The 26,574-nt window shown below is 43.8% G+C and overlaps 1 protein-coding gene and 1 long non-coding RNA gene across 2 annotated transcripts; both read right to left on the reverse strand.

Moving 5' to 3' along the window:
* Positions 1-11,679: 11,679 nt before the first annotated feature.
* Positions 11,680-20,159, reverse strand: LOC115074871. Its single transcript, XR_003852355.1, has 3 exons — positions 19,191-20,159; positions 17,135-17,242; positions 11,680-11,936 (listed from the first exon to the last, which is right to left on the reverse strand). It is a non-coding gene; the product is annotated as an uncharacterized LOC115074871 (long non-coding RNA).
* Positions 20,160-22,380: 2,221 nt separating this feature from the next.
* FOXD1 (forkhead box D1) lies at positions 22,381-24,221 on the reverse strand. Its single transcript, XM_029574826.1, has one exon. The coding sequence runs from the start codon at positions 23,930-23,932 to the stop codon at positions 22,925-22,927; it is 1,008 nt and encodes a 335-aa protein (XP_029430686.1). The 5' UTR covers positions 23,933-24,221; the 3' UTR covers positions 22,381-22,924.
* Positions 24,222-26,574: the final 2,353 nt, after the last annotated feature.

Below are 26,574 nucleotides of genomic sequence, written 5' to 3' on the forward strand. Positions count from 1 at the left end.
AAAAGAAATCAATCCAATATTTATTTTCCATGAACTATGTGAATGCGTCATGCCCATTGTGGAGATGTACAACTCACAGTTATCGCATGACTTCCTTGACCCGTTTATTGGCCTTTGAGAAATGATTTTTAGTTTCTTGGGGGAAATGTGTCTATGGAGTCTATGTACTAACCCACCTTAAAAGCAGTGGATAACATGCATTAACTGCCAATTTTATCATGGACGTTAAAGTGGAATTTAAGTTCCAATATACATAAGAACATAGGAGCCGTCATACTGGATTAGACCCAGGGTTCATTAAGCCCAGTATCCTGTTTCCAGTAGCAGCCAATCCAGGACACACGTACCTGGCAAGATCCCAAATACCAGATAGACTCCATGCTGCTCACACCCAGGGATAAGCAATAGTTTTCCCCAAGTCTACCTGGTTAATAATAATAGTTTATTGACTTTTCCTATGTTAACAATATTTACCATATCATTCAGCAATGAATTCCAGAACTTAATTGTGCATTAGTGAAAAAATATTTTCTCCATTTTAAATGTGCTGCTTATTAACTTCATTGAGGTCCTCTAACCTTTTTATTTTTTGAAAGATTAAACAATTGATTTGCATTTACCTGTTCCACTCCGTGCATGATTTTATAAACTTCATTCATATCTCCCCTCAGCTGTCTCTTCTCCAAGCTAAAAAGCCCTAAACTCTTTAGCCTTTCCAAATAGCAGAGCCATTCTATCCCCAATATCATTTTGGCCACCTCTGTACCTTTTTCATATGTAGTGACAAGAATTACATACAGTGTTCTAGGTGCAGTTGCACCATGGAGAGATACAGATGTATTATGATATTCTCTGTTTTATTCTCCATTCCTTTCCCAATAATTCCTAATATTCTGTTTGCTTTTTTGACACCACCATGCACTGAGCCAAATGATTCAATGTATTGTCCATGATGATGCACAGAACCTTTTCCTAGATGATGACTTCAAATATGCAACCTAACATCGTGTAACTACAATTGGGATTATTTTTCCCTATGTGCATCACTTTGCACTTGTCCAATTTAAATTTAATCTGCCATTTGGATGCCCAGTCTCTTGCAAAGTCCTCCTGTACTTTCTCACGAACTGTTTGTGATTTACGGTATATACTCGAGTATAAATCGAGAAATTTAAGTCTCAAAATTCATCTTTAAAAACAGGGTTACCTTATCCATGGGTTAATGGTCCATTCACTCCTTCCCTCTCCCCCCCTCCCCTTCCCCATGGCTAGCCCCAGTCCATTCACCCACGGGCGGAAAACACAACAGACGCAGCTAGAAAGATACTGGTGGCAGTAGGACAGATTCTCCCCTGCTCCCCCTCCTGATCCCTTAACTCACCCACTGCTAGCAGGAGAATGACGGGAATTGCAGTTGCTCAGGCACATCCTACCTCCTCCCTTGCCAGGACCTGATTGGCACACTTGTGATTCAAAGTGTGACACTGGGACCCCGCAGGAGAGGAGAGGCGACACACCCGAGGAACCACAACTCCTGTCATTGTTTTGCTAGCAGCAGGTAAGATAAGGGATCGGGAGGGGGAGTGAGGGAGAAGCTGTCCTATTGCCACCAGCCTCATACTAGCTGCTTCAGTTATGTCTTCAGCCCACGCATAAACAGACCAGGGAAAGCCATGTAGGAGGGGAGGGAAGGAATGAACAGACCAGGGATAGCCATGGAGGAGGGAAGGAAGGAGTGAATGATCAGGGATAGCCATGGAGGAGGGAGGGAAGGAGTGAATGACTGAGCATAGCCGCAACTTTCCATGAATCATAGCAAATTTCTTAATTTTTGAGCCATAAATTGCCCTTGACTTATCCACATGATTGGCTTATACACTAATATATATGGTAACAACTTAGAATAATTTTGTGTTGTCTCCAAATTTGATCACCTCACACATTGTTCCCTTCTCCAGATCATTTATAAATATATTTAAATGCACTGGGGTATTCCACTAGTTACATTCTTCCATTGAGAAAACATAGAAACATAGAAACATAGAAATGACGGCAGAAGAAGACCAAATGGCCCATCCAGTCTGCCCAGCAAGCTTCCCTCATTTCTTCTCCCATACTTATCTGTTTCTCTTAGCTCTTTGTTCTAATTCCCTTCCACCCCCGCCATTAATGTAGAGAGCGGTGGAGGAGCTGCATCCAAGTGAAATATCTAGCTTGATTAGTTAGAGGTAGTAGGAGTAGTAACCGCCGCAATAAGCAAGCTACACCCATGCTTATTTGTTTTTACCCAGATTATGTTATACAGCCCTTATTGGTTGTTTATCTTCTCCCCTGCCGTTGAAGCAGGGAGCTATGCTGGATATGCGTGAGGTATCAGTTTTTTTCTTCTCCCCTGCCGTTGAAGCAGAGAGCTATGCTGGATATGCATCGAAAGTGAAGTATCAGGCACATTTGGTTTGGGGTAGTAACCGCCGTGACAAGCCAGCTACTCCCCGCTTTGTGAGTGTGAATCCTTTTTTCTTCTCCCCTGCCGTTGAAGTTATGCTGGATATGCGTGAAGTATCAGTTTTTCTTTTCCCCTGCCGTTGAAGCAGAGAGCTATGCTGGAAATTCGTGATGTATCAGTCTTTCTCCCATGCCGTTGAAGTAGAGAGCCATGCTGGATATGCGTCGAGAGTGAAGTATCAGGTACATTTGGTTTGGGGTAGTAACCGCCGTAACAAGCCAGCTATTAGTCCTTCTCTCAGTTTCCTATCTTATAGCCACAATAAGACATTGCCTTCTGTCCTATGAATTATTCATTTTCTGAGGTGTCTCTCAGGAGAGATTTTGTCAAACACCTTCAGAAAATCCAGATGCACTATATCCACTGGCTCACCATTATCTACATGTTTATTAATCCCTTCAAAACATATAGCAGCTTGGTGTGGAAAGACTTATCTTATGTATATCCATGTGGCTGTGTCCCATTAAACCATGTCTATCTATATGTTCTGTAATTTTGTTCTTTGGAATAGTTTCTATGATTTTTCCCGGCACTGACATATGACCCTTTTTAAAGATTGGCATTACATTGGCCATCCTCCAATCTTCAAGTACAATAGATGATTTTAATGATAGGTTACAAATTATTAGTAAGTAGTAATAGGTCTGCAATTTCATTTTTTAGTTCTTTGAGAACTCTGGGATGAATACAATCTAGTCCAGGTGATTTTTCTACTCTTTGTTGTCAGTTTGCCCTATTACATTTTCTAGCTTCCTCGTGATTTGTTTCAATTCCTCTGAATCATCACCATTAAATACTGTTTCTAGCATGGGTATCTCCCCAAAATCCTCCTCAATAAACCCTGAAGTAAAGAATCAATTGAGTCTTTCCACTATAGCCTTGCTTACCTTAGTGCCCCTTTTAATTCTTGATCATCTAATGATCCACCCCACTCCCTCACATGCTTCCTGCTTCAAATGTATTTGATAAAGCTTTTATTATGAGCTTATGCCTCTATGGCAAGCTTCTTTTCAAATTCTCTTTTTGCCTGATTTATCACTGTTTTGCATCTATCTTGCCAGTGCTTATGTTTTCTTTTTGGTTTGTTTTTTTATTTTTTGCTCTTTTCTTCATTTGGATCCTCTTTGCATTTTTTGAAAGATGTTCTTTTGGCTATAATAGCTTCTTTTATTTCACCTTTTAACCATTCTGGCAGTAGTTTGGCTTTCCTTCGGCCTTTTTTAATGCAAGGAACACATCTGGTCTGGGCTTCCAAGATGGTATTTTAAACAACTTTCATGCCTGATGTAAACACTTAACCTTTGCAACTTCACCTTTTAGTTTTCTATTTTCCTTCTTTTATCATAGTATCCCTTTTTAAATGTAATGCTAGAGACACAGTTTTCTTCACTCTCCTCCCTCCAGTTATTAAGTCAAATTTGATCACGTTATGATTACTATTGTCTCTTGCTGCAAATGCTGTCTAAAAGAGGTATAAAATAGCTTTGGAAAATAGCTACAATGGTATAACTCTTTTGAAAGTTCACCTGTAAATGCACAAATCATGCTTTGTGTGCAGAAGATACTATCTGTGCACACAAAATATGTTTTCTGTGCAGAAAACATGTTTTCCATTATATGCATAAATCGTATTTTATGCGTGCTAAGCATGATGTCTTCTGCATACATTTTTGGGTTAGTGAGTTGTTTTAAACTCTTGATGTATTAGCATACCCTTAGCTTAGTACATCAGGAGTTACATTTTTTTTTGTACATGCAGTAAGAAAATTGTGTGCCGAATTTCAGCACATGCTTTAAATGCACAGGATTATGTTGGCCTTTCAGGAGGATGGAGCAAAGCCCTGAAAGGGGGATGAGGATGAGAAGAGAAAAAACATCACATTATTGTTAACAGGGAAAAACTGGCACAAATTTTGTTCACTTTGTGCAACATCTGTCTTTCTTCCTCACCCTCTACCCAAGCACTTTTCGTTTTGGTTTTTTTTTGTTATACCCTCAGCCCTCAGCAGCTCTTCCTGCTTCTTTCCTTTCTCTTTTCCCTCATGCCATCACCATTCAATTGGTTTCCCTCATCATTATTTATTCTCTTCAGCTGCCTTTTTTTTCCCCCCAAGCTTGTCTCTTTTCTTTTATCCCTGCCCTGTGGCCCCTCCTTTCTCTCAGAGCCTCTAGCCAGCCTGTCAGTTTCACTTCCCCTTTCTCAACTCATTCCCCCTCCCAGGCCTTCTCTTCCTCAGGTCCGTCTTTTTTTCTTTCTCCTCAAACACATGTACAAGACTCAAACACATCCAACACACACAAACAGAGAGCACTTCAGTTACGCAAACACTCATCAATCTCCAACACATCCTCAGCCAAACATCCAGCCAGGGTTGCCAACTGTCCGGATTTTCTCTGGACAGTACAGAATTTCAAGGCAGTGTCCAGAAACCAGATGAGGGCTAAACTTTCTAAAAAAAAAAAAAAACTGGCTGGATTTTAACCCTCCAGTCTAGTGCAGCAGCTATGTTGACACCCGCATCTCCTAACCTAGCCTGAAGGAGATGGTTTAACTCTTACAGCCTAAGGTAGCACTGCACTATGACTGGGAAATTGCCTGCATGCTCCCCCTTTCCCTGCTGCAGCAAACAGCCTGCGCCCCGGAGTCCCTTTTTTTGGGCCACTAGTGGATCCCCTCCTGCCTGCTGCAAAATAGTAAGAGGCCAAGATGGGCTGTTGGCACCTCTTCTCCCCTCCCACCCATGGCACACAAGGAAAAACCCAGTGGGGTACCTCCCCTTCCTTCCACTGTACAACAACTAAAGGCCCAGCGGGGCTGACAGTGCTCCCCCGCTCGCCTGTGGTGCACGAGTAAAGGCTTAACAAGGCCGTTAGCACCTCCCCTCCCACTCTTAGTAAACAAGAAAAGGCCCAGTGGGACCACTGGCACTTCCCCTCCTGCCCATGTTGCACAGAAAATGCCCAGCAGAACCTTCGGTGTGCTGAAGCAGTCACCCATAGTGTGAGAGTGCCAGCGAATGAAAGAGAGCTTGTAGTGTATGTGTGTGTGTGTGTGTGAGAGAGAGAGTGGGGGAGAGAGCACCATTGAGTGTGGGAGAGCATGTGTGTGTGTATGTGTGAGAGTGAGGGAGAGAGCACCAATTAGTGATAAAAAGCTGGTGTGTGAGTGTGTGTCAGGGAGAGAGTGCCAGTGAATAAGAGAAAGTTTGTGTGTGTGTGTGTGTGTGTGTGTGTGTGTGTGTGTGTGTGTGTGTGTGTTTTACGGACAAGGATCCTTGGGCCGACGGGCAGTTGGTACCACCAGTAGGGAGGAGCCCCATGGGTGACCGCCGTCGGCAGACGAGGCTGGAGAGACCTGAGACCCCGCTGAGGCTTCACCAATACCAGCCCTCGTTCACCTCAGCTTGAGCCCTTGGGTTCTGGGGCCAGCTGGACTTATGTGAGGTCTCAGGCAGGCGGCGTACTTCGTAGTCAAACAGGCAAGGGTCTTGGCAGGTGGCGTATCTTGTGGTCAGGCAGGCAAGGGTCTTTGCCAAAGCAGGCAGAAATTCAGGAACACAGGAACAGACGAACGGAGGTTCCAAAAGCAAGTGGGAGCCAGGAGTAGCCAAGGCAAGACCTGCTCCTCAGGCCTTGCCTTAAATACTTTGAGGCTTGGGATGAAGAATCCTGGCCCCTCCCACGGTGACCCCTGAAAAGGGATCACGTGGTGCACGCACATACCTGGGAGATCGGGGGTCAGCAGGGAGGTCTGAGCAGAGCCCGACTGCATGCTGGTGGGCGTGCGGCGTCGGCATGGCGGCCCGGGAGAGAGGCAGTGGCGGAGCGCATCTGCAATGGTTCTCGGCCGTGGCGAGGCTTCCGGGTCCAATGAGGCGGAGCTGGCCACACTGGTAAGAGAGGGGGACTGGTCGCGGGTCTCCCATAATGTGTGAGAAAGAGAGTGCCAGTGAGTGAGAAATTATGGGTATGTGTAACAGTGAGGAAGAGAATACCAGTGAGTGTGAGAGAGCCTGTCTGTGTTTGTGTGTATATGAGAGAGAGAGAGAGAGAGATTGGGAGACAGAGATCCAGTGTGTGAGAGAGAGAAGGGAAGAGAACCAGTGAATATGAGATAGCCTGTGTATGTGAGAATGAGGAAGAAAGAGCCAGTGAGTGAGAGCCTTTTGTGTGTGTGTGTGTGTGTGTGTGTGTGTGTGTCTGTTTGTCTGTTTGTCTGTGAAAGGGAGTGTGCATGAGAATGAACATGTGTTTGTGTTTGAGAAATAGAGAATGAACGAAGGTGTGTCTCAGGAAGTGTGTATATGAGAGAGAGAGGATAAAGTATGCACCCTTCCTTTCCCCAGCTAATCCATGACAATCTCAGGGTGAGTGGAAATCATAAGTTCCCCAGTATGGAACACGATGGATATTTTTTACCTCTGTTTTAATTATTAGACTTTATGTGATGTCTCTGCTGTTTTGAAATATGTTACTGTGGTAAATTTTTAAAAATGTTAATATGAATTATTAATTATTGGATGCTATTCTATTTGTCAGCTGTTTTGAAAAATGTATTTTTATTAGTATGATTTTACTATTATGATGTTTTATATTTCATGGTTTTATTGTTTGTTTTGTGCAGAACAGTTATGTTTCTGTTTTTCTATTCTTGCACGATATACAGAGTCTGGTTTGTTGCAGTTGCCAGCTGCATGTTTCTATTTATACTTTATGGTCACTTTTTTCTGTATTTGATGAGGATCTATCTGTGTTCTGCATATGTGACTGAGGTGAGGTATTCTGCTACCATGTAGATTCTGTGTAGGGATCAATAGCAGCCTGGCTCGCTCTGTTTTCCTACTAGGAGGTGTATTGATGTTTTAGGTCCTGGTGTAGTGTTTGCAATGTTGCCTTTTCTTAGGGAGAGTTTTTACTGTTTGAGTACTGGCAATTAATTAGTGCTGTTTTGGTTTGGGAAGTTTACTATATTGTAATTCAGTTCACTCGTGGCTTTCTGACATGCAAGCCCACACCCAGCACGTTACAATAGGCCTAATTCCATTTGGGGTTCTTTTTTGTAGGGTTTTCTAGTTTGCATCACAGAAGTTCATATAACTATAATATACATGTTTTGCTATTGTTATCTCAGTATGTTTTAAATATCCTTTTCCATATAAAATCTGTTATAACCACATCATTTGTAATTGTGTGTGGGGAAGGGGCATGCAAGGCTGTAAGCTTTCCCTAGTGAACCTAATACCCTTGCTCCAGCCCTGGAATGGGAGTGGTGGGTAAAGGGGTGTGATATCAAGGAACAAAAGAAAAGATTATGGCGGGAGGTTTGTGTTGGGATGCATGTGGGAATTTGAATGCTCATCTACCCAAAGCAGAGAAATCTCAACTGGGCAGAGCAGAGGGACAGTTTAGATCATCTTCTGTATTTTACTATGAGACTGATCACTGGCTTATGGGATAAGCAACAGTAATGGAGTAAAACAGATTTAATAGAAATTTTGTGTGACCTGATAAATGACAAGTATTTGTGATTCTTCAGATCAAATGCATGTTTTCCTAATGGTGGGTGTGGCAGTTGTTAGGTAACCGTAGTTTTCCTGACTGTTCTTATGGAATGTAATCGGTACCTTTATATTTGAGATCATTTGGTTGTACAGCACTTTGTGCACAGTTTTCTAGAAATACGGCTAATAATAAAAATGTAAAATAAATAGATAGCTGTGTGAAAGGATCTAAGTGAAAATTTTATCCAAGTGTTTGGAATTTTCACAGTTGAAAGCTGGCAACCCTGCATCCAGCCTGAAGCTCACACATGCAACTCAACTTCAAATGCACACATCCAGCCTAAGCGCACAGATACATGCTCTCTGTCGTGCACGCACACACACACACACACATACAGGTCGATACAGAATGGTGCGCTCAGCCGAGCACACCATGTAGCCCCCGTTTGGCCGCACGTTTTAGACGTGCTATTATTACCCCTTATACTGTAAGTCTTCATTTGCAACTACTTGATTTCTTCACCTATTTTATATTTTTTATACCTCACAACATAACCAGTCTGGTCATTGTAGCAACAGACCTTTTAATGGGAGCCATACCCCATCCACCCTACAGTCAGATGCCTTGACTCTGGACCCTAAGTGTCACTCATGAGCAACAACCACGACTCCCTTCCTGCCCAGGGCTGTGAGCGCTACCTCTGCATCATCCCCGGGTTTAGCCAACATGTGGAACTGAAGATGAGGTAAGGAGAGGCAGCCACAGCAGGAAGGAGAAAGCCACACTTCTGTTCTCCTTTCTGGGCTATGTCCAAGGAAGCTGCCCCCCCCCCCCCCCCACCCCACACACACACACACACTCACCCTGCCCCATTTATCCCAATACCACCACCCATTGGGGAGTTCTGGGTTCAGAGGATATGCAGCCTGTACTGCACACGAGAGGAACACCCATGGCCAGAACAACTGTAAGAACCATTCATATAAAGAACCGGGGCTTGGTGGAGCTGTGGCCTGCACCGAGGAGCTTAGGGTCTGGAAAATCTATGGGCATTAATCATGAAAGGAACTTTGGAGGAGATGCAGCCAACAGGAGCTACCAGCTGTGGCCTTGTAGGAGCTACCAGCACAAAGGAGGAGGATGAATAATATGTGATGTGGTGGTTGGGGCTGTGACAGAGACTATCAGGCCGATGCAATAAGAGGTGCAGGAAAGCCGGCGCTCCGAGTCGAGTGCTATTAGTTTCAGGGGGATTGGCCGCGCGTTTTCCACACGCTATTTGTGCTGGTAGCTTGGTGGAGCTGGGGGGGGGGGGGGGCAGCTTCCTTGGACATAGCCCAGAAAGGAGAACAGAAGTGTGGCTTTCTCCTTCCTGCTGTGGCTGCCTCTCCTTACCTCATCTTCAGTTCCACATGTTGGCTAAACCTGGGGATGTTGCAGAGGTAGCGCTCACAGCCCTGGGCAGGAAGGGAGTCGTGGTTGTTGCTCATGAGTGACACTTAGGGTCCAGAGCCAAGGCATCTGACTGCAGGGTGGATGGAGTATGGCTCCCATTCAAAGGTCTGTTGCTCCAATGGCCAGACTGGTTATGTTGAGAGGTATAAAAAATATAAAATAGGTGAAGAAATCCTCGAGTAGTTGCAAATGAAGGCTTACGGTGCCAGGATCCCAGCACTGCTTTCAGCTGAACCATAACCCAAGGGAACAAAAGGAAACTTCTGCCCCCCCCCCCCCCCCCCAAAAAAAATAATTTATTGGATTCAATTAATCTCTGTTTCCAAATCCAAACTCAAGGTAAGTTACAAATTCACGTTAAAGTTCCTGAAAGGCAGAATGTAAATGAAATAGAGCAGGAACAGCAGGTCTGTCCCTGCCCTGCAGGGCTTGCAGTCTAAGGACCTCATTTACTAAGGCCTTTCTCCCATTCTGCGCTATGGAAAGAAAAGCTCAAGCAACTCGGGCCCTAAGTTAGTACCTGAGGCAAGGGAGGGGAAGTCGCAGTGGGAGGAGCAGGATTTGAACCCTGGCTGCTCTAACCACTAGAGGCATGCACAGACATTTTTTTTTTTCATTTTGGTTTGGTTTTCTTTTTATATTTCATTTCATTTTAAATGAAATCTTAAAAAATGTGGGTCTGTAGCCAAAAAAAAAAAATAATCCTGCTATCAGCCCCTCTCCTCCAGATCTCCTAGACCCTTTTTTCTTTCTTCATTTCTTGAAAATGTCTTCAGAGGGCAGGCGCAATCCCCGGCCGATACAGCTATTACAAATAGCGCCAGCAGACCAAGGCTGGTGCTGTGGTCATTTATTTCCTTATTTACGAATTTTATATACCATTGTTCAAAAAAAAAAGATCACAATGGTTTACAAAAGCGACATTCATATTCTAGGTAAACACAAACATGTTAACTAGAAGGCTAGGAAGGTCATTTGTGATACATGGGGGGCAGATTTTATAACCCGAGCGCGCAGCCTACATTTGTGCGTGCTACCCGGAGCGCACAGATGCCCGATTTTATAGCATGCGCACGTAGCCGCGCGCATTTCTGAGCGGCCTCGGAGGGAACGGGGAAAGCCATCGGGGCTCCCCTGGGGCTCAGCGCGCGCAAGGTGCACAAGTGTGCACCCCCTTGCGTGCGCTGACCCCGGATTTTATAACATGCGTGTGGCTGCGTGCGCATGTTATAAAATTGGGCGTACATTTGTCCGAAATTGGAGTGGCCTTGGAGGGAACTTTCCTTCCGCTCCCCCCCCCCCCCCACCTTCCCCTCCCTTCCCCTATCTAACCCACCCCCAGCCCTACCTAAATCACCCCCACCTTTATTTCAGGAGTTATGCCTGCCATCCCCCGGCACGGCCGCTGTGCCGGAGGACTCGGTCCTGCCCCCGGACCAGCACCCCCCCCCCCCCCTTCCCAAGCCCTGGGACATACGCGCATCCCGGGGCTTGCACACGTCACCAAGCCTATGCAAAATAGGCTTGATGCACGCAGAAGCAGGTTTTCGGGGTTACGCGTGTAAGTTACGCGCGTAACCCTTTGAAAATCTGCCCCATAATTTCTTCATATATTAGTCATAGAGTTGTCATAATGCTCTTTACATCACCCAATACTTGTCGTTCATTCTTCTAATATTTACAGTGTTTATAATCCTGTAGTTTTCTGCATCTTGATATTTTATGTTTTTTTGAAGAGCCATGGTTTTCAGTGCACTTTTGAAGCTGTTTCTGTCTGTTATTAGAAGTAACGTCTCTGGAAGAGAATTCCACAACCTGGGTCCTGCTATGGAAAACATTTGGTCTCTTATTTGCGTTTGATAGAGTACAACAGTTAATAGCCCTTTGTTTTGCGGTCTTACAGTTCTCTGTGGTGTGAATGGATGGAGATTCACGCCCAATAAGCAGGGGTTTCTGTTAATTTTGTACCGTACAGCCTGAGCTCGGCTGCCATCATACAGCAAAAATTAACAATGGCACTGACCCTAGTCTACCGGTGCTTTTTGTAATAGTCATATTGGTGGAGTAGGAGTGACTCTGTAAAGAATTTTTCAGGAAAAAAAGGGGTCCAAGGGACAGCTGGGGAGGGCCTGAGAACCTTTGGGGGGTTTTTGCTGTAGGGATGGCCTTTTTTTTTAAATGAAATTAAGGATTTTGTTTGGTTTTATTTCATTTTAATCAAAAACTGAAAGTAAATGGGAAATTTCATTAACATTTCTCATTTCGTTTCAGACAGATGCACATCTTTCCTAGCCACTAGACTACTCCTCCCCTCCATGATTCTTAATCCTGGCTGCAGAATCTCCCCATCATCTGTTACAGGAATGTAGGGCCCTTGCTTGTAGGGAATCTGGAAATCAGGAGGTGTGTTGAAACAAAAGGAATTTCTCTGTGCCAATTCACGATGGAAATATATAAACATCTTCTGTGAAGCCTAGGTAATGATTAAAACAAGAATTTCAATATGCATTATTATTATGTCCAGTTGCACGTTACCTTTGGTTTATTGACTGCATAAGCAAGCATTGTAAATCAAAGAGTTGGTAAACAAGGCTCCCTTTGCAGAACTCTTTCCAGTAGCATTTCTGGTATGATTCTTAATGTATAGGAGACAGAAGAAGCTGGAGTAATGCAAGATCATTGTGTCTGGACCAGGGCTGGATTCAAGATGACAGCGCCCATAAGAAAGCAGAGAGCAGCAGGGGCAGTCCCAGTTTTTGGATAGGTTCAGAATTTGGTGCCCCAGGCCTGTGCCTGTATATATATATATTTCAATCATGCCTAAATCATGCCCTGGTCTGGACTTAATTGTCCTGCCATTGTCGACACTCTGGCACAAGCTCACGCTAGGAGAAGGGCATAAGGTAGTGAAGTGAGACAGTGCCAGTGGTTTGAAAAGACTGAGCATGTAATTGAGCTATAAATCAGAAAGCAGAGCTAGGTAGCAAGTGCAGGTGTAAAAACAGAGGCAATGTTTGTACCCGTTCAGCGAATGTTGCAGAGGCAGGTCAAAACCTCCCCAACCTGTCACCTTGATTAGTCAACTGACAGGAAAATAAACAAAACAGAGATGGAGGAAAAGAGAGACGTTGTGGCACCAGAGGTAGCATATTTTCAGCCGCGGTTCTCAGCTTTCAGCTCACCAACTTTAACTGGCAAAGGCAGGAAGAAATATTTAAAGGAGAAGCTGCCCCGTGCCCATCACTCCTGAGAAAGCCAGTCTCCATTCTCGCAGTGAATTTAAAACTATGGAACAGTATATTTTCTCTTTAGAGTGGTAGATAAAACAAAGTGTGTGTGTGTGTGTGTGTGTGGTTGTGTGTGTGTGTGTGTGGTGTGTGTGTGTGTGTGTGTGTTGGGGGTGGGGGGAGTATTATTCATTAGTACATGCACTGGTTTTCACTTACCTTGCAGATAAGTCTTACATTGTGGAATCCCTTTGCTAAACATAGGGTGTGCATTTACTTAATAGATATTTTTGTGATCTCTTGTCACCTTTTAAAAGCAGAACTAGATTACTTTTTATTTCATTATATTTTATTACATTTTGAAAAACAACTCACATTTTTAGGAGTGAAATTTCAAAGGAGTTACATGTGTAAAAGCAGCAGTTTTCAAGAGCCCATGGAGGCTGGTAAAACCTTTTGAAAATGACCTCCTTAGCATCACTTACCCATGCAGTGCATATTCACATTTTCAAATGAAAGATAAAAATCATGAAAATCTTAAACAAATTTATCCGAGGGATGTAAGCTCATCAAACATTAAATCATAAACAACTGCCCCCACACACACCTTTCTCCTACCCATATTCCTGTTTCACCCCTTTCCCTCTACAGCTCCACTGATTTACTTTTTATTTTCTACCAGATATTTCTTATTAGAACAAAGCTCATTGTTTAAAAAAAAAAAAACTATCACAGTAAATCAGCAGGTTTGAACAAAATTCAAATTACTTGTACTGGAAGGATAAATAGAAAACGTGGGGGGAAAACGAGAAATCCCGTCAAAGAATCCATCAAAACTTTGGAAAAAGTGGTAGAAGGAATCATAGAAACGAAAAAGCAATAACTGGAGTTAGCTATTTTTTATCTGGACTTTGATTTATGATCGGAACGAAGTAAGAGTTTCAAAATGTTAACAGTAAAAAAATAAATATATAAAACGATCCCGTCTGACATGCAATTAATCCTTTATAGATTCCTGTCGACTGTTGCCACATACGGAATCCAAGGATTATTTTTTTTAATTTCTTTTTTAATCAAAGATCAGAAGTCTAATGGAACGAGGTCCGTGATCTGCACGACCTTTGGGAAGGTGAATTATGAATTAAAACCTGCTAAACTGTATTGAAAATCTTGTCACGCTCGCCTTCTGATTACAGAGCTGTGCACGAAAGAAATCCGGAGAGTTTACTTTATGGCTTCTTTTTACTGCACGGGGAAATGAAAGACAGGCGAGGCGGCACAGATCAGTTAAAGGAGTTATACAAGGAAAAGAGCAAACAGAAGACGAAATGCCTTTTTTTTTTTTTACTTGCAACTCGAATGCTCTTATAAACCTCTTTCTTATCTCGCTGTTCCCGGTGACGATGTGGGTTGTTTTTTTTCTACAAGAAAATTGCCAACAGGTTCAGCAAACAGAATAAAAGTGCCCTCCTGCTCTCCTCTACAGATCCTTGCTGCTTTCACAAAAAGATGGATGCTGCAGGCAGGACTGTGACTGCTTCTTCCCATCACTGCGGGACAGGGAGCGCAGAACTGGAAATCCATGAAATAAACCGCCTTCTGGGAAAAAGCTTGCTTCTAGCATCAGGGTACCAAAGATTCACCGCCGCTTGACCCTTCCGCCGTTTGGACGTAAGGAGGATATATGTTGGCATTTCGTCCTCCTCTAAATTGTCTGAACAGCCAAATGATTGCACTTCTACTGGGAGTGGCAAAAATTAAACTTTGTGGGGGAAAAAATATTAGCGATGATAAATAATAAATAAGAAGAGTTACACCCAAGCAATTTACAAAATGCAAAGAAATCGGCTAGAAGACACTTTTCTTTTTCTATTGTCTTTCCCGTTTTAACTATCTCTTTGGGTGAGAATGCGGGTAAACCTGACTGACTTCAGTAATTTAGATTAGCCCTTAGCAATAATAAACAATTGATTCTAGTGTTATTTAGAAGTACTTACACTTTGTTACTGCGAAGTATAATAATAATAATAATAATAATAATAATATTCTAATTAAGGTCTACATACGAAAATGCGTAATAATAATAATAAAAATAATCTGTTGTACTCGTGGGTAAGATGCAAGCACCACATTGTAGTAACCCTAGTCAGACTGATTAATCTTTAAACTGTGCAGTGGAAATATATCGATGACATGGAAAGTTTGTTCCTTAATTCTTTTTAATCAACTTTAAAAAAAAATTATTTTGCATATATTACAGAGAAGTCCTCATCATCCTACTATAGAGAAGTCTTTTTAAAATATCAAACCAGGGATTACTTTTACAATCCCTGTCCAGGGTCCAGTGCCCACAGAAGGCAGCACAAAATAATATATCAACTAAAGTCTGGCATTCTTACCTGTGTTTATTTTATGCCCACGTAGCTACAGGGTTAAGAGATTAAGTAAACTCTGCAGCTGGTTTATTCTGATAATCTCAAAACAGGGGTTGGTTGTTTTTTTTTCAGTAAATAATATGTGCAAGGAACAGAAGAACAGGCCATAAGAAAACGAAAAGTAAAATAAGCCACTTTTACAAGCACAGCCCGATGCTCCAAAAAATCATTTTGTACTGCCTGGCCCTGCTGCCAGCTCTGGGCCTGCGATCCAAACGTGGAGGCCGGGTCAGAAGACGAATCCCTGCACTACCCTTCCACAACAGTGAGGGCGCTGTATCCAGGCACTGATTTATCGAGGGGGTAGAGGAGCGGGGGGGGGGGGGGGCTGTGGGAAGCATTGCCCTGTGCACAAAAAAAAAAATTGCGCTTTGCTGTGAGGAAACTCGAAATCAGGCAAGAGAATGTTTTTGGAGTTCGTTCGTTTCCGGGTGCTTCACACCCCGGATTATTTTCTTAAGCGGACACCACATTAAAATGAAGAGACTGGAAAAAAGGGATGGCATCGTGGCAGTGTAACACCGGCCATTGCTTCGAGCTCAGAACCCCCCCTGCTCCTGTCATGTAAGCAGTTTCAGACGATAAGGAGCAGGCCAGGGATGTCGAGTTAGGAAGGGGCCAAGGAAGGCTCCCCCTTTTGGAGAAGTCAGCTTCGGATCCGCGCCCACATCAGCTCGGGAGAGCGCGCTGGAGGCAGCGCGCCGGCTCGCGGGTGCGGAAGGCGCTGATCCCTGCGAGAAGAGCTGTTGACAGGTCCCTTTCCGCCCATTTCCAGTTTTTTGTTGGGTTTTTTTTTTTTCGCGTGCTTTAGACCTGAGCTGCAAATTGTCTTCTTAAAAATAATTGGATCCCAATTGAAGTACCTTCCATCTGAGATTTCCTCCACCCTCCCAACCCCCAAGAAAAAAAAAGTCCCTCTCTCTTTAATGCTCTCGAGTAATATTCATATTTCTGGACAGCCGCCAGCCATTCTCATTAACTGCCCAAAAAAAAAAGGCAATAGTTACAGTTCCAAGCAGCTTTTTACCTGACTTCTTTAAACACGATTGCAGAAAGGTGTGTCAGCCGGACGAGGCCTTCTTTTCCATCTGGTAGTATGTTAATGGTCTACAATGTGCGCCCTACTAAACAGAATAATTCTTCAAGAAACCGTTTTTCGAGTTATGAAGGAATGGAAAGACGACATTTTGTAAATGATTTAGGCTTTAAGTTTCTGACAAAATGCTAAAAATAAATAAATAAATAAAAAATACGACTGTCTCTTTTAAATGCCCTTTCTAGAGAAAACTTGAAACAACCGGGAGGGGGCTTTGCCCTTGTCAGCATTTGACTCCAAAGGTCCCCCTAGGAGAAGGGCAAGGTCTGGGGCATCTGGCCTGTGCCATAAGCCTGTAAAACGCACCTGGAAGAGATGCAAAGAAAGAACCGCTGCACTGTAGCTACAGCAGCAAACAGGAAACGCTCCAGGGAAGGATTTGCGGATTTCCGCTAAAATTATATGAGGGTACATCTAAACGATCTCATGGGTGTGGGACATATATTAAAAATAATAACAAGATGAGATAATGACCCAGTTGACAGCTGCTGAATAGGAGACCACCAGGAGCATAATCACAGGATCTGGGAAGGTAGCGGCCTGCCGAGAGGTCGGTACAGTAATCACGGGTTTACCGTGACCCCGGGAGGGAGAAAGGGTTTCAGAAAATGAGGTGAAAAGAGAAGGGCAGTGGCCGTCTGAATGCGGGAAGGCTTCGCCTTGGCCTGGAGTGCGTGGCGGGAACGTGTACGGAACGTCGGTGCTCTCGTTCTCGGCGATTGATAAGCGCTGCCTCGTCTGCCCCCGGGTCCTGTACAGCAGGAGAAGAGGTTCCGGGAAGAGCCAGGCCATTTCGGCGGCTGGTCCCAGGCACCCCCTCTCATCAGTCTGACAGCCTGATCTGGGGCTTAGCTGAAGGCAAATTAAATGAAAGACGGGTTAATAGAAAAGGAAATCATGATTTGGGCTGTACCTGACTGACACTGTAGAAAAGGCCGCGTGCACGTCCGGGACAACAAGCAGGGAAGGCAATGCTGAGCAGCAGCGGGGCTTCCTCCGGATCATCCCGAATTACAAAGCTCTGCAAAACATAAAGCTTACAAAATAATAATAATAATAATAATAATAATAATAATAATAATAATAATAAAGTATCGAAGAAGGTCTGTAAAACGGGTCTGAAAAGGGAAGGGAAGTGGATTAGGTGAGCGCAGGTTATTATCTGGAAGCAAGCTTTGAGGAGCCAGGTGGAATCACTTTCCAACAGACAAAAAAAGGGGGAGGGGGGACCCCATAGTGCACTACATTTGACTCAAAGCTATGAAAATGCAGGGCAACCCAGTCGGCATCGGCATTCATGCAGAGTCTGAGCAAACGCACTAGGAAGCGGGGAAGGTATTAGGAGGACCCGAAAGGTGAATCCACTTGTAACAGAGCCTGTAGTCAAGAGTATGTCGCGGTCCCAGTTTCCCTTGTTTCGGTCAAACACGAGGCTCGTTGATTTATTCGCCGCTAGAAACGACAGGGAAACGTAAAATGTGACATCAAAACATGAGTATATGTTACCCCAGTGGCTTTATTTGGGAATTGGCGAAGAATAAGCTACAAGCCTTAGGATGGAGCGGCATTGCTTGCGTTGTTCCGAAAATAAACAATGACGGATACATTCTCCTGCCTAACCCAGGGACGGCTAGGCAGTGCTAAAGGATGCAAGTAAGAATAAGCAACAAGGGATAAAATCAATCTCTCGGGGACCTTAATTAGCCACCTCCGGGCAAGAAAACAGGGGCACCAGTAGCTTCTGTCTGAATGGCAACCATAAACAATAGAAAGACTGCAAAGGGACAGGAAGGGGTAAAGAAAGGGAGAGAATATCAAAGAGAGAGAGAGACTGCAAAAGGAAGGAATAAAAGAGAGACTGCAGGGGAAAGGAAGGGATAAAAGAAAGAGAGAGACTGCAAGGGGACAGGATGGAGTAAAAGAAACAAGAGGATATCAAAGAGAGACTGCAGGGAGAGAGGAAATGGTACAGGAAAGAGCCAGAGAGACTGCAACGGGAGAAGAGAGACAGAGAATATAAAAGAGAGTTGTTTTCAGGTTTTAAATTTTCTTAAAAACAAAAAATTGCAACAATTGTAAACATACAAGTATTTAAATGATAGTTTAAGAAAATGTGTGTAATCTGTGAATAAATCAAGATTACATATACATGAAAATTCAGTTTAATAGGGAGGGGAGAAGAAGGGATCAAGTGAATGGGAAATTAGAAGAAAACAGCACAACTAAACCACATTATCATATTATTAGGGTCCTTCATTTTCCATTTTTATTTTATTTTTCCTGGGAATTTCAATGCTATAACAAAAAATAAAAAATCAGTGAAAAAATGACTGTTATAATAGAAGAAAAATCAGTGGAAAAGTCATGTTTCCACCTTTTTTCAGTTAAAACATTTAAATTCTAAGGAAAAATAAAATAAAAACTGAAAATGAAACTTTACATTATTGCTAGATAACATACACATTTAGATTAAGAAAACACCTGACTTTTTCGGGAATATACTAGTGAAAGAAAGGAACACAAATACATCTGAACCATGTCTGTAACAAGAAAAGTAAAAAATAAAATAGTTAAAAAATGCTTCCAAAAGTTATTTTCTATTTTAAAGAATGCAACAGTTTAGACGATAAAAGAGAACATTACACACACAATAGTTATCAAATAAAATTACTAAGCAGGTTTTGCAGCACAAACTTATAAAACGGTGATCAGAAAGGAATAGATCACTTTTAAATCCTCAAAAACGTGAAAATCAGAAACGGCTCATGTAAACGAAGATAATAAATCAAACCAGAATAAACCTTACAATTGGAAGAAATTATTTTTGCACAGTGACACTGTGTGTGGTATAAAACAAACAACACAAAAAAAATTCATCAGGATTTCATTACATTTCCAATTTCTAACATTTGCCTAATCTACCCATAGATAAAAACTCGACATAATAGCAGCAGAAAATGGGAATTTACTTTTGTGTGGTCCTTGTGCAGCAACTGATTGAAACATTGGCCCTATATTCGTCCCCGCCTATTAACAGCAATTCCCTTGCAGTAATTTGTGCTTCTCTTTCTTCCCCCCTCTTTCTCTGGGTCCAGAAAAAGGAGCAGGGTTAATGAGTTGTAGTAAATCCACACTTTGTGGAGGGGAGGGGAGCCGAAGATGCCGGCCAGCAGTTTGTTTTTAACGGTCAACCTTTATTTGCGAAGCCTTGTTCGTTTAGCTCCAGCTCCAATCGTACAAACATCCTTCTGTCTGCCCTGAAAGGAAAGGGCACGGGGGAGCATTAGCATGCCAATGGGGGTCTCCCGAGCCAAAGGCTGGGGGCTTTGTTCCAGCACCTGCTCCGCTAAAGGGGGGATCCCCCCGGTACCTCCAGCGGAGGCGCAGCAGCACGTACACACGCACATCGTGACCGACGGCGCCGGCACCGGCACACGCAGTAGCAAACAGCGCAGCAGCACCAGCAGCAGCATCTAGACACACCCTGCCCGGCGACGCTTCAGCACGCGGTAGCAAACAGCACAGCAGCAGCACATCCTAGGAAAAGTGTGACAAATGATCACGCGCAATCCACTACCTCTTCGGCAAAACGAAAAGGTCCCCCACACGTCAGGGGTAGCAAGTCTAGCGCACACTGCACTGGGCCGGCACTGTTGACAGTGCAGCTTACGGAACTGCAGACGATTTTAGACACGTTAGGACGGTCAAAGGGGGGAAAAATGCAAAGATATTTTTTGTAGGACTGAAGAGGTCATTTATGATCTTTTTTAAATTATTTTCCTGATCCTGATGTTGGCAGGAGGGAGGCAGTCCTTTAAGAGCAAAGGTAGAGGTTTAAAGCGATATACAAAAATTAAATTAGTTTATACTTTGTTTTCTAACGTAAATATTAAATAAGTTAAAAAAAAGTGTAAAGAAGTTAAAGAAGTGTATGTATATTACTAACACGGTCATTTATACAAACTTCAATGATATGTAAATATTATTAATCCATCAATAAACCTAGAAAAACTTTTTCTATGATAGGCATAAACCATATATATTTCTTAATCTTCATGCTAATTCTTTCGTTAGTAGTTTTTAAGTTTTATGGTTTGGTTTCCTGATCTATAGCTTGCTGCCCTGTGCTTTTCACTTTTGTCGGGAACATTTGTTGTCAGAAGTTGTCAAAGCTGTTTTCGTACTTGAACTCTGTTGAATGAAATTCCTACAGCAGATAGACTGTAACCGCTAATCACGTATCTGTCTCCAGGACACCACTACAATGTGTTAAACTCTTCCCATAAATAGCATTTTTATTTTCTAAGTCCAAGCTTCTTTATTGAAATTTAAATTCCACAAAACATTTAAACAAATAGGACAAACAAAGTTTCATGGGAAGCATAGAAGCTTACTAAAGAATAATAGAAATTCCGTGAATATGAATATACAATGCTTGGAATTACAAAAAAAAAAAAAAAAGTGTAACCGAAAATAATTTTCAATTTGTTTGCGATCTAAATCTCCCGGTTGTAATTTCTCTCCCGTTGCAGAGTCCTGTTTTCTGAAGTTATGTCCACAGGCACAGAATCCAGGCCACAGGCACAGAATCCAGGCCATAGGTGGTCTGGAAGATTAAATATGGCTTCTAAAAAAGTTGACCGATAGGAAGGATTTCTGGAGTCCTACAGGCCTTTCCTCCTCACCATTGCTGGCCTCCCATCAAATGCATCCGGCCCAGTATTATTAATTTTAGAGTTAACTGGACATACTGTTTTATCGAATATGAGACAGCCATAGCCTACTAGCAAGCTGATATTATAAACTATAAGACTCTGTTGATATAAAAGACCATCGAGGGTATAAAATCATTATATCATGTAACCTGATATTTTTGCAAACAATTTTTCTCGCCAAGTAAAGCGCAAAAATACAAAAATATGCAAACGGTGAGTATATATATACATATCTCCTAAGAAAGATAAGAAAGCAACAGCCATTCCTGAATGTATGCTCCCGATGGCCATGGGCTGACCTAATTTCGAGATTTGCTCCTTGGTACTATGAAGTATATATATAATTTTTTTTAGTTTGTATTTTTGCACTTTATAAACTTCTTCACTTTTGGCATATAATTTTTTTTTTCAAAAAGTATTTGGTAATTAGACCTATGATTATATGAGTACATGAAATGATTTATATGATGGTTATTGGCATATTCTGCAAGTGATTTTCAATTGTGAGTTGTCTTCTCCTCTTCTTTTGTTACCTTTACAGTCCATTTTCGGGCTGTCTGAGTTATTATGGTTATTTTTCTTTCATCTAAACCGATATTACTGTCAAACTGGTCTTTTTCTTCTTCGACATTACAATACTCGTGAATTCAAACGAATCTCTCCTATTTGACATAGAATGAGATGCTCTAGAAACAGGCCTAACAGCTCTTAAAGAAAACAAAACATCCAGAAAAGAAAGCCAAATGTGTAGAAACAGATTTTACATTACAGAAAGGGGTTGCGCTTCCTATGCTTTACGATTTAAATATAGCCTATGGGTGGGGATATTTAATAATTGTGAAGACATCTTTAGTTATAATCGGTAAGTATTCACGTCATATAAGTGAGAAAGTAAAAAGGTTGGACAGAAGTTTATTTCAGTCCATCGCTTTCCTGGAAGAACTTGATTTACAAACATAAAACACTACAGTACTGTGGTAATAGCAGGATAATGGCGACTTCTAGGTAGAGGCAAGGCAAAGCACTCGTTTGCCTGCATGCTTTTGATATAAAAGTGTAACACATAAAACCCATGCAAAAATAAAATAGCATAACATATATATACGTTTTCGTATACATACATTCTTGTATGTAGTTCACTTTTCTTCCTGATTGTTTTTGCTCAGGACTCAAGTTTCCCCCCTCCAAAGGTTTACTTCCCTTCGGTCTCTATAGAAAAAAAAAAACAACCTTGGGAAAAATAAATAGATTCGTATTATTTAAGCTTAGGCTAATACAATCATGTGAAAGTCTTACTGCTCCTTCTGATCTGTATAGCTGTAAAATGTTGTCACTTGTGCGATAGTGCATCACCCAGTTCCATACTGTAGTCAGAAACAGTATAACGTGCAATATAAATATACATTTATGCTACTTTTGCATTTCATTTAAGAAGAGGAAACAAGGCAAGCACGTACATTTTTTGAAAATTAAACTTTTATTTAAAAAAGTGTAAAAATCTTACATTAGAATGGTACAACGATGCTTGCCAGTAATTTTGCAATATTCTTTAGAAAGAAATACGCATAAAGTACAAAATAAAAAAACCAGTCTATTATAATACAAAACACAGGTTAAAAATAAGAAACGAGAATCTTGCTTTGTCGATGTAAACATGTGCATCATTTTGAATATAGACACGAAACTCGCCTCCGAAAAGGAGAAAAGTATTGCCTTGATTTCTTCCAAAAAAAAAAAAAAATGAGAGACGTTTTCTGTGCACTGGTACATCTGAATCACCAGACCTGAGAACTTGTGGATCCCCTAAACCATTTTAAAGCGAAACGTGTGAAGGAAAGCAAACCCTTTTGCAGCTGGAGTTCGCTTTGCATAAATATCGTACAGAGGAGCTGTTACCAGGCAAGGGGGCTGGAGGAAGGCTGAGTCTGGATTCAGGAAGACAAACCCCCAGAAAGGGAGATCCTACCTTGGGAGCTCGGCTTGCAAGGCTAACAGTTTGAGATCCGGGCTGTAAAGTTTTCCAGTCCCGTGCCCGGGTGCAGGCTCCCCGCTAAGGCGGCAGCTGGCGAAGCGCTAGCGGAGGAGAAGAGCGCCCGGGAGAGAGCCGGCAAGCCCCCGGCGCCGGAGGCACAGCCGGCAGGGCCGCCCATGATGCTTTCGATGGAGAAGGGCGACCTGGCCAGGGCTGAGCAGGGCTTGGCAGTCCGGGAGGGGGCGAGGCCGGGGCTCAGCTGCTGCTGGTGGTGGTGGGGGTGGGGGTAGAAGGCGCAGGTCCGGGGCAGGTCCGCGGCGGGCGGCAGCAGGGCGGGGGCGGCGCCGCCGGGGGGCTGCCGGGCCTGCGCCGGGAAAGGGAAGAGCGCCGGGTGCGGGTGGCAGGGCGGCAGCTGGAGGCCGTAGCCGTACGCCCCGTAGCCGTAGGCGGCGGCCGCCGGCAGGAAGTGGGCCGGGTCCCGGAGCAGCAGGTCGGGCCCGGGCTGCCTCTTGAAGCGCTTCCTCCGCCGCAGGAAGCTGCCGTTGTCGAACATGTCGGCGGACTCCGGGTCCAGGGTCCAGTAGTTGCCCTTGCCCGGGTTGCCGGGCTCCCGGGGGATCTTGACGAAGCAGTCGTTGAGGGAGAGGTTGTGGCGGATGGAGTTCTGCCAGGCGGGGAACTTCTCCCGGTAGTAGGGGAAGCGGCTGCTGATGAACTCGCAGATCTCGCTGAGGGTGAGCCGCTTCTTGGGGCTCTGCAGGATGGCCATGGTGATCAGGGCGATGTAGGAGTAGGGCGGCTTCACCAGGGCGCTCTTGCCGGCCGGCTTGCAGGGCTCCTTGGAGGGCGAGCCGGCCATCAGGATGCCATCCCGCAGCTCCTCGGCCGCCGCCCCCTCCTCCTCCTCCTCCTCGCCGCAGGAGCGTCTCCGGGGCTCCCCTTCCTCCTCCCCCTCTCCCACCACGTCTATGTCGGGGTCCTCAGCGGGAAGGGAGGCATCGGACATCTCGGAGCTCAAAGTCATGGCTTGTCATAGGCAGATCCTCGGGCGGCAGGGCTGAATCCTCCGCGCCGAGAGGTGTCCTCCTCCACGCCTCCTCTCCGCCTCCTGCGGGCAGGGAAGCCACGCGGGGGGAAATCCTCCAGGCTGCCCCGGCGGCGGGCGGGAGGCGGGAGGGGAAGCGACGGACGGGCGGACGGGCGGGCACCCCCCACCCCGCCTCCGGCGCAGCGCCGCGTTCTGCCCGCGCAGATCTCTCGCATGCGATCAGACCTCTGGCATGGGAGGGGGTGGAAAAGGGGGTGGGGGGGGGGGATCCAGAAAAAGGGACGGAGGCGGCGGAGGGCGAGTCTTGAGCAGGATCTTGAAAGGAGAGGCTGGCTTTCGGTCCGAAAGGGGGCGGGCCTGCCCGTCTCCTTATAGCGGGAGCGGGGTCCATCACGTGGCGCCAAACGTCAACGCGGGGAGAAGCTCTCTCTCCCCCCCCCCCCCTCCCAACAAGCACCAAACGCTACCCGGACGGGTCAGGTCATCCGGCCAGAGCCCGGGTCCTGCTCCGGCAGCCTCCCAGCGCTTGGCCGGACCGCCCCTCTGCACGTGGCCTCTGCAAAACCACGAAAATAAAATCTATAGATTATATGATTTATTTAAAAATGTTGTTTTGGGGTTTTTTTTACGATTCATTTGTGCTTTTTACAATAAAATGAAATGACACCAATGCCCGCTGAAACAGGGGGGGGGGGGGGATCGTTGCGTTCAAATGTGAAGCAATAATAAATGGTGGTTTCTCCAGCCGTGCAACACTGCAAGGGCTCCCTGGGCGTGCAGCCTGCGCCTGACCTGCCCTATGCAACTAAGAAAAACTCCACTAGGAACACTTTAGCTTATTTAGAAGGGCAGTACACGAACTCGTTTTCATTTTCCTACCTTCCAGATGTGAAGGTTAGGAAGCATTAAAAAAAAAAAATCCTTATTGATCAAGACTCTTGTAACATCATCGTATTAGATTTCGGCTAAATGAAATGGAATCAACAGAATAGAAGAAGGACATTATTATCATGTTACAGGTTTCCAGGTTTCGCATTAGCACATTAGAAATAACACGTGTATTGTGTTTGAAAAGGGATCGCTTCTAACATTACAAAAACACATTTCAAACAAAATTCTAGTGCTATTGATAAACTTAAGCGGATGTGTTGGTGTTTAACATAGCGACAACCCTTCCCCCTTCCCCCTCCCTCCACGTTACATATAGGCTCAATTTTCAAAGGTTTTCCTCCATTCTGTATCACCAGGAACAATCTTCATAAGCAGGGCTCTGATTCTGCGTTTCTCTGGGGAAGAAAAAAAAATAACTGTAAGCGTCAAAGATTGCTGCCTGCGGATGAGAAGCACCCTCCAGACCATGAACATTTCAAAGGACAAGGCTTCTCAAAACGCTGAAAATGGAGATCCATCTGTGTGTTTAAGAAAAGGGAAGACAAGCAGGGTTGTAATGTCACTCATTTCGTCTTAAGCAGCATTAAAGCAGATCAAGGAATCCACAAAACAATGCTATTGAGTATTGACTGCCCTCCTGCTACCCCCTCACATTTAGAGGACACCCAGAAAGAGCCCCTTGCACTTAAAACAGGCCATACATTTAAGTTCCTGAGCTCTCCGAATAAAGGGGATCCTTTTCCCTGAAGACAGTACACAGACTCTGAGTATTAGTTGTTATCAAATCCCTGAAGTAATATCCTGCAAAGATTTTCAGCTCCAAGAATTAGCACCGGACTGGATTAAGGCACAGCTCAATAATGATACCCCCTCCCCTCTTTCATTGCCTAACTGACAAGACATTAAGACTTTTAAGTTCTGAAGGTTAAATAGATTAAGCATTCAGTTTTCTTCCAGGCCAGACCTCACAACTACATTAAATATAATTTTTTAAATTTTATTTATTTAACACTAAATAGTAGTAAGCAATATAAGTAAATTATTTACTTACAAGTAGGGGGCAACAGAAAAAAAATGTATTTTTCAACCCTCTGGTGCCCCCCTTCCCTCGGTGCTCTATGCAGGTGCTCAGTTTGTTTAATGGTTAATCCAGGGCTGGGAGCCCTTTGCGGCAGGAACACGCCCGTTCCTAACCTCCGTCTCCAACCAGACGCCTTCTCCCAAATCTACGAGGAATCCCAGACCTCACCCGTTTACTCTGACAACAAAACAGCGTTTCTCCCGTCTGCACCATTTCCTTTTTTTTTAAATTAGTTTCAAAAATAATAATAATAATAATAATAATAATAATAATAAACAAACGAGGGAGTGCCCAGACCTTTTTTTTTTTCTCAATACTCAGTTAACATAATCCTCGCTATGACATTTTCCAAATACTTCTCAGCTCTGTTCAGGTGTCTCACAGGGAATGCGAATAGACTCAGGGAGTTCAATCATTTTTGGACTATTGAATAAATCTGCAAGCTGCAAAATAAACGAGATTGCCACCCAAAAAAGCGGTAAACTGAAGACCTGATTATGTTTAATAGACATTTTCACTTTTGCTGAGGCAACTTTACTCTGGAATCCTGTCTAACTGAGCAATGACTATTTCAGTAACACATTAACTTGACAAAGCGAATCATTTGCCTATGTACAAGTCGTCTGGCAAAGGCATTTCTATTTTT

The sequence above is a fragment of the Rhinatrema bivittatum genome, chromosome 1 (genome assembly GCF_901001135.1).
Source record: "Rhinatrema bivittatum chromosome 1, aRhiBiv1.1, whole genome shotgun sequence".
Lineage (NCBI taxonomy): Eukaryota > Metazoa > Chordata > Amphibia > Gymnophiona > Rhinatrematidae > Rhinatrema > Rhinatrema bivittatum.